Here is a 12580-nt window from a genome sequence, read left to right as displayed (position 1 = left end):
CATCTCATGCAGTAGCCACCAGCTATGCTCAGGCAGGGACTCGGGCACTCAGGGGACGCACACCGCACAATGTGGACCTCAAGTGTCCCCCGGAGCTAAGGCTGGCCCCAGCTTGTGGCTCTGACAGAAACCTTTATGACCTTAGGTCAGTAGGGGTGTGCGCTTGAGGGCTGCGGGACCCCAGGCTCCGCCTTTCTCTTTCACCCGGGCTGCTAGGATGATGCCCGCAGCAACAGGTGAACAGATGATGGGCTACAGCCAGAAGCCACCAGCCCCAAAGAGCCGTGCTGTGAGCGGGCTTCGCTTACACAGCAGGAGGCTGCTGCCATCACCCAGGTATGGCACAGGATGCTCACCTGTAGGACATGCGGCCGTCTGTCCAGGAGGGGTCTCGGTGCCAGCAGGAGCCGCAGCTGCAACACAGCAGGTCTCAGGTCACGGTGCCCTGTCCCTACCCCACCTCACCCAAGCCCACCCAGGAGGAGGCTGTAGCTGCTTGTGCAGGGCTGCAATAAGCTGCCCAAGCCCTGAGCCCTCTGGATTTTGGGATGAACCCAATGGGCTAAACTACAGTGCAGGAAAGCTGACCCTGGCTTGCAGGCCCTGGTCCCTCTGTCCCTCTGTCTGTCTGCCTTGGGATCTCTGCCTGACTCTGCCTTTGTTCCCATTTCTTTGCAGGCTCTCCTAGCCACCTGCCTGTGGAGTTACTTGTCACAGCACCCAGGCGGCCTTGATTACTCAGACAACCCCCACCTGCATGTCCTAACTACTCCCTCTGCCCTTTGGGGGCTTTCACCTGCTCCGCTCAGCGTACCCACAGCTGTGCTGCACACCGTGTCACTGTCACTCCCAGGCCCCCTGCCCATGGTGGCTGGCTCTGTGGGGGTCAGCTCGGTGAGGTCCTCCATGTCCTGAGGTGGCCTCAGAGCCAGGGGCCCAGCATGGCTGGCTGGCCTGTGTTGGGAGAGGAGAGCGGTGCTCAGAGAAGCTGCCCCAGGGATGCCATGTGGCATCAGGAGGAGCGAGGTCCAGCTGTGGGCCTCATGTGCAGCACATGACCCGAGTGGGGGACACGCCCTGCCTCACCCTCTGCCAGTCTCTACTCCTCTTTGGGCTGCTGCTGCCAGACACCACAGAGCCTTTGCACAGGCTGTGACTGCTGCCTACACAGCCCTTCACCCTTCTGTGCCTGTCCAGAGCTAGCACGGCCACCTCCTCCCAGTCAGCCCCGCCCCTGGGATGGCTTTGTGGAGCCCTCTGCCAGCATGGGCAGCAGAGCCATCTCACCAGCCAGGCAGGGTGCCCTTGAGCAGGGACCCTTTTTGGAGCTCCATCCCCGCTGCACTGGGACTTGGCCTGGATCCCCCAGAGGCCCCATTACTGCTGACCACACCCCTGCCCACCCAAGCTGGCCATGTCCGGTGCTTAGCTTCCTCTGGGTGGCAAGTAGCTCTTGGCTGGAGGGAGCAGCATCACCTGGCCTGGGGGACCTGCGGGGATAGCAGGGAAGTAGCCGTTGTCCCCAGACAGCAGCTCCCTGTGAAGGCCTCGGCCCAGAGTCACCAGGGCACAGCGGGGCCTGCAGAAGTGACCCTACTGGCTTTTCCTGTGGTCATTTTGTGATCAGCCCTCGCCAATGTCCCGGATGGCTCTCTGGGACCCTGCGCCTCAAGCAGCCAGCTCTTCCCCCAGAGCAGCTGTTGGCAGGAAGGGGCTGTGCATGCAAAGGAAGGAGGGTGACCCAGAAGGTGGCCCCGGGAATCATCAACAGCAGGGTAGTACTGCTGCCAGGATGAGACCCATGTCCCTGTCCTCCAGGCCCCTGTCCAAGGATGCCGTCCTCACCTGGGCACGCCTGAGAGCTCCATGGCTCCTTCCAGTGGTGGCTCCCTCACCAGCCGCCCTCCCCCAGCCCCAAGTCCAGCTTGAGCCTGGACTTTGGCCCCTTCCTCTGCACTCCCTGGGCGGCCACCCTGGCTCCTTAAGCTGCAGATGCCCACCGCCCAGCCTGCCTGCAAGAACTGGAAGCCCACACCTTGCTGTCCAGAGGGAAGCATCCTGTGTCCTTGTGCACAGGAGGGAGGCATCCGCAGAAAGCACTGCTCCAACCGCTGCCCACGCAGGGGTCCCTGAGTGCTGCAGGAGCCAGGCAGTGTTCTCTTTGCGGCCACACAGGTGGACAGCAGCTCCTGGGCAGGACCTGGCTGGCTCTGGAAGGGCCCCCGGGCTAGCCACAGAGTGGAGCTCAGGGGCTTCCTAAGCAGAGGGTTTCCCCACCTGCTCTGCCAACAGCTGCAACCACCCATGTGCCCCACTCGGAGGTGAGGAAGTGGGCTCCATCCCACAGCTGCGTAGGCAGAAGGCTCCTGCCTCCCGGGCCAGGCACCACACGGACTGCAGCCTTGGGTGCATCTGGCACCCCCGGGTCAGCTTGCTGAGCCTAGGGGATCCCTGACACCCCACAGAGACTATCTTTCCTCCTGGCTGCCTTAGGAGAGGCAAGCCCAAGCTAGCCTCAGGCTCCAGGCCCAGCACCATGGCCAGCCTGAGTTTTGGTTCTGCTTTCGCTTTTTTGAGGGAGGGTCTCACTGTAGAGCCTAGGCTGGCGGAGAACTCACAGATCCTCCTGCCTCAGCTTCCTGACAGCCAGAATTACAAAGGTGTGCACCAAGCTGGCTCGCCCATCCAAGTCTGCAGCGGGAACATGGAGCTCTGGGCTAAATCTCAGTGAGTGGGAATCTCAGAACAGGAACTGGGCGGGATGATTTTTTTTTTTTTTTTTTTTTTTTAGTGCTATAAATTCAGAGTTTTTTTTTTTTTTTTTTTTTTTTTTTTTTCAGAAGTTAGATTCGGTCATGACGGGGCCGGGCTAGAGGAGGGTGGCCCCCACCCCGGGTCTGGTGTCCTTGTGAGGAGAGACAGGCAGCAGCAGTGGAGGAGGAGGCCATGTCACCTCACACAGGGGGCATGGGGCACAGCCAGGCTGAGGAGCCCGGGCCCAGGAGTGGGCAGAGGACACCTGGACAGACAGGGAGGACAGGGATTGGGAGGCTGGGCCCACAAATTCACACAGAAGAGACTAAGGGCACGTGGGCGTGGTGACACACGCCTGTAATATCAGCTCTCAGAAGGCTGAGGCAGGAGATTGGCTTTGAGATGGAGGCCAGCCTGGGCTGCACCGTGAAGTCCTGTCTCGAAAGCACCCATTAATAAAGAGAACAAGGGTGGCCTTGGTGTGGCCGGTCTTGGCACAGCTGCACTGTGGACCACACATGGACACTGTGCCTTTGGTGACCTAGCAGGGGACCCACTGGGTGGCTCAGGTTTTGGGACGCTCTTGCTGTGTGTCAGCTGATGGCTCCCTGCTCAGGCATCCCCACCCCCACCCCACCCTACTCAGTCTGAAAAGTAAAGGTGAGAGCCAGCGTCCTCAGATCCTGGAGCCTGCGGGGAGGGTCCACGCCCTTCCCACCCAGCCCCTGCCCCAAGTCATACCTGCCCTCCGCTGCCCAGAGTCACTTCCCAGGCCCGCCAGGCCGGAGGACGCGGCACCAGGTGGCCACTCCCGGCTCGGCGGCGCAGGGCAGTCTGGCCCTCGGGGCTGTCTCCAGCTGGCCCGGGCCTACAGGGGCCGCCTACAGCCGGGCTGACTGCACAGCCGCCCCTGCTTCCTGCCCTACTTCCTCTGCGCCTGGGGGCCGGGTTGAAAGGCGGCCCGGCCGCACAGACTCCTGGCCCGGTGGGTTGATCATTAGCTGCCTGCTGGACTGGTGCCAGGCCCTGACCAGCCTGCCCACTGTCAGTCCCGGGGCACCTCGGGAAAGGCCAGGGGACACCCAGCTCCCACACAGCGCAGAGATTGGGGAAGTCACTGTCTGTCAGCTGCCAGGCCCTGCTGAGCTCTTCTACTCTCTGTTCCCTTCTACTCCTGCACATACATGCGCAAGGATGGCACCCTGTGTGCTCACATGTACACGAAACACCCTCCACCTACACGTGTAGCCCTGGACTGGTCGAAGGAAGAGTCCTCCTGCCTGGGGAGCCCCAGCCTCTACTCTCCCACTGGTTGCAGCCTGCAACTGGGTCAGGAGCAGGAGCCTCCCCACACACTTGGCAGTGCACTGGGGGAGCAGGGACGGGGTGTCCAGTGGGCTCAGATGAGAAGCAGGAACCAAGCCTGGGCCCTGGCTGTGCAGGCCCTGGGGAGGGCACTGGCCTGTCCCCAGCCCATGGCCGCTGCCAGCACGTGGGTCACCCCCTCTGGTGGAGGGTACCCTGAGGACACCTGCCCCCCCTGCCTATCAGGCCGTAGGCGCCGGTGACCCAGCCACGGGCGGGCTCTGTGTCCACACAGGGTCCGGAGGCACTTCCTGTCCAGGCCTTTGTCCTCCCTGCGGCCAGCCAGACCCAGAGCCCCTGCTTCCTGTTTATCTCTGCAGCTGCTCTTGGCCCCAGGCCAGGGGACTTTCCCAGAGGACCCCCAGAGGACCCCCAACCCTGTTCAGGGCTTCTCTGGCTTCCAGGGAGGGGCAGGGACCCTCAAGGCCTGGGGCTACCAGTAGCACAGCAGAGCCACCCGGCCTGGCTGCAAGGGGCCATCTCGACCCAGCCCTGGTGGTCACGGCACCAGGCCTCAGTTTCCCCTCTTGCCAATGCCAGATGTGGGCACCGAGATCTGACACCTACATGGTTGTAATTTCCAACCGTCCCTGTCCAGGAAGTTGCTGTGCCTGGAGGGGTGGTCGCCAGGGTCTCCACAGCAGCTTTATCCACTTGCACACCCAGCACTCGGATGTCAGGCCTTGCAGCGCGCGGGTCCCAGGCCCTGTACATTAAGCTACGTAGCAGAAGCCAGTGCCCCCCTCCCCCAGACTCTCGTGGGCTGGACAAGCACTCAGCACTGAGCTGCACCTCCAGGCCTTTCTATCTGCTGTCTCTAGACAGAGGCTCACTAAGCCGCCCAGGCTGGGCTCAAGCTTGCATCCGCCTTTCTCAGCCATCCGAGTTGCCAGGAGCTGAGAGTACAGGCATGTGCCACCAGGCCTGGCTCAAAACACAGTTTCTGATCTTGTCATTTTTAGATAATTTTCAGTTCTCTGGGGCAGGGTGAGCTGTACCTGAGTGGGCTTTCAGCCGGAGAGGGCCCACGCCATCCTACTGGGGACCAGCTGGAGTGCAGCTCACATGTCGAGGGACCCTCGAAATAACTGCACTTGCCAAGGCTCAGAGCTGCACCTGCTGCTCATGAGTGGGGGCCTCAGTGTCCCACCTCTGCCTTCTGGGCCCCCATCCAGCAGGGGAGACAAGGATGACCACACTGATGGGTGCAGAGACGAGAGAGGGCTGCGAAGAGGCTGCTAGGGGGTGAGGTTCTGAGGGCACCCTGGAAGGAGAAGCTCCGGGCCTGAGTCTCAGAGAGAAAATCTAGGCCAAGAGGGGCATGGGAGTGTCCCAGGGGCAGGAAAGCTCAGGACAGCGTAAGTCTAGCTGTAGCCCAGACAGCCGTGCCCCAGAACACAGGGCTGCAGCCACTCAGGTGACTGGAGGCCTGAGGGTGGATCTGCGAGAGACCCTGATGGCAGGTGGCTCTCAGGATGGCGGAGGCCCCAGGGGTGGGATCCTGCTCCGTCTCACTGGCCATCAGCCCTGGCTGCTGTGCCCTGAGTCCTTCTAGAGCACAGAGACGGGGCTGGGAAACACCGGGGACAGTGTGGCAGGCTTTGCTGACCATAAGCTGTCACCACTGGGCCCTGGCAGAGCAGGTGAGGAGACCCTGTGGGTATGGCCAGTGCCCCCAGGACTTCACAGGGTATGGGGATAGGCATGGGTGGAGGGGGCTGGAAGGAAGCTCAGCCTCAGATCAACACGGGACAGCTCACTCAGAAATGGCCTTGCCACGCTGGCCTACCCCGCACCAGCTCAGGGTCTTTGGAGCAGCAGGGAGCCTGTGTCTCACGTCCCTGCTCCTCCCCGTGCCATGAGGCTGTGTGGCACTGCATAGAGATCGTCCTCGGGGTCTTTAGGGCCCAGGAGACTGGCTTCCAGCTGGAGGGCAAGTCGGCAGTGTGCAGGCCTCAGGCTTCCAAAAGGGGAAACTGAGGCTCAGCAGGAGAAGCACCTTCCTCTGTACGCACCAGCAGGAGAGCTCCTGCTGTCGCCAGTGCTGGCGGGTCAGTCTTCTGGGTTCTGCTCAGTGCAGGGACAGCCTGGCAGGAGGTGCCCGACCCTCCCATGCTCACTCCCACCTGGACGCTGGGTTCCAGGCTGGCAAGGCCGCCACCCCCACGCACTTGAGGGTCCCTCATTCCTGCGTCCCACCCAGCCTGGCGCAGCCTGTGGCTGGCACTGGAGAGACGCCCAGAAGGGACCAGAACAGCGGCCAGTGTCTGTTATTTGTGCCTTGGTTGCCAACGCCAGAACTGATCAAAGATGCTGGAGCTTCAGCAGTCCTAGGCTGCAGGAATTGCTCCTTGGGAACAAGGACAGGGAGCACACAGGCCCCAGGCAGGCGACGGATGGCCCTAGGCCGGATGGTGGCCCGCCCGTTTGGTCGTCTGTCAGTCAGGAGGCCCACAGGAAGCCGTCAGCAGTTCCAAAGGCGCCTGCCCAGAAAGGGCTCCCTCCGCAGTTGACCTGACCTCAGGGCACTGTGGGGACCAGGACAGGCGTGGCCCTGGCCCGGGAAGTCACTGACTCTGCTACCAGCGGGCAGGTGCCCTTGGCCTCCCTGTGCCGAGGACTCCTCGCACAGTGCTCCTTGTGGCCCCTAGGTGTGAAGTTGGCCAGAAAGGCTGCCTGGCTGTGTGCACAGGAAGTGGGAGGTGGACACCCACTGAACCTCCGGCCTGTGGGCCATGGGGTGCACAGAGGAGATAGGATAAGTGCTGGGCTACGGGGGTGCCTTGTGGCTGCATGGTCCCCACCAGCCCTGCTCAGAACTACGAGCCTCAGCCTAGAACCCTCGGCCACAGAGCCCAGCGTCCCACAGTGGGGCGAGGCCGCTGCGAATGCCTGCGGCTCCCCAGCACCCTGGCCTGGGCTAACCAGGATCTCAGTTTGCACACAAGGAACCCAGGCTGGAGGGAGTTATCCCACACCTAGGACCTGAGCCCTGGGTCCTCAGGGCCACCTGGGGTGGCAGGACTGGGGGCCTCCCTGCCGCCTGGTCACAGGGAAGGCATGGCCAGCACAGGCCACTTGGGCCCCTCCCAGCATAGCCTCAGGTGTCACACACTCAGCCAGAGCTGAGTCCCCTCCCAGGCCCCTCAGCCTGCCACCTCCTACCCCAGACTGCCCTGCCTCAGTCTCCAGCCTTGTCCCTGCTGCCAAAGCCATGTACCTTCCCTGTCCACCCCTCCGGGCCTCTCAGTGTGCTGGTGCTGCCCAGGTGCCTGGCCACACCTGCACCACACCACACTGTCACCCCTCGGGTAAGCAGGACTTCTAGAGCCAGCTGTCCACGCCAGTGACACCAGAGCTCTGATGTCACATGGGCAGCCTGGACAGCTGTCCCCACCTTAGCACCAGGAGGTCTCCCACGCCAGCTCCCTGTCCGTACCCAGTTCCATCTCCATCGCCCCCACTGGGACCCCTGCTGCTGCCTGGCCTCCCCTGCCAGGACGCAGCCTCCCATCCACCCTGCACCCAGGGCCCTTTGTCCATGAGCGCTTCGAGCCCTTCCCTTGGGCTCCGCAATCTCAGGGGCCCAGTGCCTGGCACAGCACTGCACTCTGCCAGGAGGCTGAAAGGCCAACAAAGCAGGGCAGTCGCAGGAAACCCCCAGCACTGTCGGCCCCAAACGCAGAAGGGTTCGGCCTGAGGGGCATGCAGAAAGGGCCCACACCCTAAAGCAAGCTGGACAAGATGTCAACCTCTTCTTCCATCCACTTTGTCTTTTCTTTTACTATCATTATAATTATTATTTTTCGAGACAGGGTCTCACTGTAGCCCAGGCTAGCCTCAAACGCATGGACTCCTACTTCAGCCTCCTGAGTGCTGGGCCTGCCCTTCCCACTGCAGTCCACTCTCCACCCAACACAGGTGTCCTGCTCCCTGGGTGGCAGCTGCAGCAGGGACACCCTCAGGCACAGAGCAGGCAGCCCCTGACCCAGCCTAGCTGCAGGGACAGGTGGCCTCTTCACAGACAGGTCTTCCCTGCAGGCTCTGAGTGGCAAAGCCCATGGCAGGTGACAGGTGACAGCTGCACCTGCACCTTCACACACCCTGCCCTACTCTGTGCCCAGCTGTGATGGCTCCAGGGTGACATCATGGGGTGTGGCCAGAGCCCAGGCCGGAGTGAAGCTCAAGTCTCCTCCTCTGCCCATGCAGAGCGGGCATGCCCTCCACCCCTTCCTCCGCACAGAGGCCTCGGGCTGAGTGCCCTGCAAGGATCGCTAGGCGAGCAAACACACGCCCGCCCTGGCTGCCTGCCTTGCTGGCACCTGAGCAGGCAGGCAGAGGAGCCGCAGCCAGACGCAGTGACTCATCGCAGAGCAGGACACAGGTGCCATCGCCCTCTGCTGGGTTCTGCCCAGAGCTGAGCCGCAGAGACCTAGCTGGAAGAGACAGGTGACCTTGCTCCTGACTCAAGCCCAGTCATCAGGGGACAGGCAGGGACAACAGGTCAGCCTCAGTGGCTGCGACAGGGCAGGCAGGGCCATCACACTACCCAAAATCGTGTCTGGAGTCAGCCGGGGAGGCTGCCTCGAAATACTGGCGTAAGCTGCTCCATGGCAGGACGCGGACACAGTAGATGGGGAAACAACTGGGAGCGTAGGACCCAAGGGTGCGAGCAGAGGCGCTCAGGAGGCGGGTGGCGGCAGGCGATTGAACGGGTGCTTACATGCCAATAGGCCAGTGATAAAGGGACACACACAACTGAATGACGGCAGGACCTGCAGGTCGGGGGACACAGACCTGGCTGACAGCTTGCAAGGGTCTACGCTACAATGACGTAAGCAACCAAACAAAGTAGACCACAGACCAAATATTAGCTCAACGCCCCTGGCCACGCTGCCAGGAAGAAGTGGCCCAACGTTAGGAGACCCCAACACTGTGGCCGCACTGGTCCCTTCCGGAGGGGATACTGAGGGAAGGGGCATCCAACAGGCACCCATCCTGACTGCCCTGTGGGCTGGAGGAGGGTGGGCGCTCAGGGTGAGGAGTGTCTACACCCCCAGCCCTGAACACTGCCACAGAGGGAAGAGCCACGGCCCACAGGCAGGGCAGTGGGTGTCACTAGGCACCGACAGCTGGCCAACAGGGAACTAAACCAAGCACAGAGCTGTTACTCCTGCCTGCTGCCTTAAAATCTATGAGAAGATGTCCACTGTCCCTTGCAGGAGAATTCTGTCACCTGCAGAATAGATGGGTGACACTGGGGCGGGCCTTGTCACCTGCAGCTCCGGTCACTGACACCTAGAAAACTGAAACCACAGGTACCTCTGCCCTTTGCCCCTCGGCTCACCACGCAGGGTGGGGCCCAAGGAGACCATGGACCTGCTGAGGGCAGCGACACCTTGGACACCATGGCTCCCGGGTAAGTCCCACCCCGACGCGTGCCGCCGCCCCCAGCACTGATCTAACGCAGTCGTCCTGGGGCCTGCGAGGGGCAGGAAGGCCGCACAAGGCGCAGGAGCACACTGGGGTTGGGGAGCGCGTCCCCGGGAGGGCTGGCGTGGGGCACAAAGAGGGCCTGGGGTAGTAGCTGCTGGCGTTGCTGCCACGGACAGCGGGTGCTGGCGCCGCAAGCGCCCTGAGCTGTGGATGGCCGCCACGTGGGCTCGGAAGCAGCCTGTCTGCTGGCCGGTGAGCGGATCAGGCAAACGCTGGGTTGACTCACACTGGACACTACTCTGCCATTAAGAAGGGTAAATTCGAGTTCAGACACAGAAGGCTAAATACGGTACAACTTCTCTTATGTGAGAAATCCAAAATAGAAATAATTTTAAAAGCTAAAGAAAAAAAATAGATGATGAGAAACAGGGAGCCAGAGCTTTGGTCAATGGGCAGGGAGCTCCTGGTGCAGAGAGGGGCGTGAGCAGAATCCAGGCCTCACGTGGGTGCACCAGCTGCACAAGCGTGAGCCCTGTGCACTGCGGAAGTGGAACTAAGAAAAAAAATTAAAAAGAAAGAAGCTGAGGACGAGAGTCTAGGCCAAAACAATCACTGAGCCAGAGGCAGGGGACAAGTTCCCGGGGTGGGGGGAGAGCTCAGAGGGAGGGGGGCCCAGCTGGAAGGCACACAGGCCAGCCGGCGTGGCGTGGGCCCTGACGCGGGCATCAGTGCTGGGCCTGTGCGCTGCAGTACTGTAGCTGCTGCTGTAGGAACCGAGTGGGGCTGTGCAGGTCCCACTCCTTTGTAAACCTGAAACAGTTCCAAAATGCCATGGCTGTTCAGCAGAGCAAGCTGGGGGTGGTTAGAGGGCCCACCTTCTCACTATGTGCTTCAGACTGGCCTAGAACTCACTACACAGCCCAGGCCGACCTCAAACTTGTGGCAGTATCTTCCTGCCTCAGCCTCCCGGAATTACAGGCGTGTGCTGCCATGCCCTGCTAAAAGGCAGACTGCCAAGGCCCAAAGTCACAGCACTGGTCAGAGCCAGGCCTGTCTACTGCCCAGAGTGACTTCTAGCCCACTGCCGCGCCGTCCTGGGCAGCACTGGAGACCCTGGGTCACACCTCCTTCCAAGTAAATCCCAGAGACGCTGGTGGCAGAGCCTGACATTACTATCCTGAAGCACTGGGGAGCTAAGGCAGGCCATAGAAACAGCACCCCTGTGCAGCTACTCTCTGCCAGCGCTCTGGGCAACTTGTACCACTGCAAGAACGGAACTCATCCGCCATGCTGAAGAACGCCCTGCCTGGGGCCCAGCACTTCCACCCAGGAGGCTGAAGCTCTGGGAGGCTGAGGCAGGAGGGCTGAAAGTTCACAGGCCCTAAGCCCCAGGCTTATGGCAAGAGTGGAAACAATGAGGCTCAGAGACACCCAGTGCGTCTAAGCCACAAATGCCTCTGGCCCCTATCCTGGGCAAAGTCCCCCACAGCCAGCCAGGGCCAGCCCCAGCTCGCTGAGGCCCAGAGACACCTATGTTCCTGCCGCCAGGACCCTGTCCTCTCCAGGGGCCAAGATCCTATCACCACCAGCTACAGCTGCTGGTTCTGAGTGGACACTGTTTCAGATGCCCAGGAGGATGCCCTCCTCTCAGAGGTGGGGAAACTGAGGCCCAGAAGAGCAGTCACCGTCCCAAAGGCATGCACTTCCCCGCTTGGCCCCCACAGTGGGCTCCTCCATGAGGCCCTGCTCCTGGCCTGGGCACAGGACCAGGACTCACACCTGTGCCCCTGACGGCACCCAGCTCCTCCCAGCTCAGCCGCAAGGACAGGGGCATTGGGCTGCCTGTCTGGCCACCCCAAGCCCTGCCCCTGTGATCCTGGCCAAAGGCAGTGGCTTCGGGGGCACCTGCTGTGTGCATCTCCCTGCCCTCCTCTCCCAACGGGGCCTCTCAGAGGAGAAGACTGGACTTACCTGCCCGGATGATGCTGCCAAGGGGGGGATAGAGCTGGACCCCTCACCTGGGAGGTTGCAGAGCCCACGGGGCTCAGACCCAAGAGCAGGGCCTGCCCCTGGCCAGGCCCACCCCCGCCCTGCAGGGAGGCACAGCTGGAGGCTGACTTTCCTCTTTATCACCAGCCAGGAGAGAGGCTGCACATTCCTGAGAAGGGCGGGAGGGGCGGGTGCAGCCTGGTCCGTTCCGGTTCAAGATGCTAGTAGGATGGGGCCATATTCCTGAACTGCACACCTTGGGACAGGGCCAGGGTCACTACCCAGCAGCAGTAGACAGCTTCCCCAGTCTTGCCTGAACCCCTCAAGGTGTGCTGTAGCTGGGCCTTGGGGGCCACGGGCTCTCAGGAATCCCACAAACACTTACTGAGCACCTACTTGGGGGGGAGGGCTGTAGGCCAACAGTGAGTCAGCAGAGACTGGTGAGCCTCTGGGAGGTGACTCCACAGAGAAACTTGCTCAGCAAAGTCACAGCAGGCATGGGGATGCACACCTGTCACCCAGCACTCAGCAGGCTGAGGCAGGACAGTCGAGACTTCAAACCCACCCTGGACAACTAAGAAATTCAGTGAGACCCGCAAATAAAAAAGGGCAGAGTGGGAGCTCAGTGGGAAGGCCCTGGATCCAATCCCCAGGACTACCCCATCCTACACCCCAGAAGGGGGAGTGGTCACCTAGGATGTCCCAAAGGTGCAGACCCGGGGTCAGGATGGCCCAGGACAGGGCTCAGAAACTGAAACTTCTTTCTAAGAAAGCTAAGCTGCTTGTTGACCACTGCCCGTGGGTACTGACGACGGACAGTACACAGCTGACCACTGCAGAGTTACTGTCCCGGCTCCTGTCATCCCTGAGAAAGCTTGAGCTACAGTGGAGGAATGGGCTGGGGTGAAGAGAACCCACGGGTCATTAATTTAGAGCCACGGAAATGTGCTCACTCATTCACGTGGGCAGATCCGAAGTTCCCTGCACTGCCAGCCACCTGAGTAGCTCCCTGGAGCCAAGCTGTGGACATTCAGCC

At 61.6% G+C, this 12580-nt stretch overlaps 1 protein-coding gene across 5 annotated transcripts in view; it reads right to left on the bottom strand.

The window, feature by feature from the left end:
* Nucleotides 1–11586, bottom strand: part of Sh3tc1 (SH3 domain and tetratricopeptide repeats 1) — a 32253-nt gene extending 20667 nt beyond the window's left edge. For 3 of the 5 annotated variants that reach the window (XM_023699890.1, XM_023699911.1, XM_023699912.1), the window contains exons 1-3: nt 3496–3662; nt 797–954; nt 357–413 (exon numbers count right to left, since the gene is read on the bottom strand). In XM_023699890.1, coding sequence (XP_023555658.1) covers nt 357–413; nt 797–908 — 169 coding nt within the window. In that variant the 5' untranslated portion in view covers nt 909–954; nt 3496–3662. Of the gene's footprint in view, nt 1–356; nt 414–796; nt 955–2618; nt 2678–3495; nt 3663–11526 lie in introns of those variants that run through there. The other 2 variants (XM_023699895.1, XM_023699902.1) reach the window with 2 other exon arrangements.
* Nucleotides 11587–12580: the final 994 nt, after the last annotated feature.

The sequence above is a fragment of the Octodon degus genome, unplaced genomic scaffold, assembly GCF_000260255.1.
Source record: "Octodon degus isolate 3935 unplaced genomic scaffold, OctDeg1.0 scaffold00006, whole genome shotgun sequence".
Lineage (NCBI taxonomy): Eukaryota > Metazoa > Chordata > Mammalia > Rodentia > Octodontidae > Octodon > Octodon degus.
The sequence above is the reverse complement of the archived record's forward strand: the minus strand, read 5'-3'. Positions and strand labels throughout refer to the sequence as shown.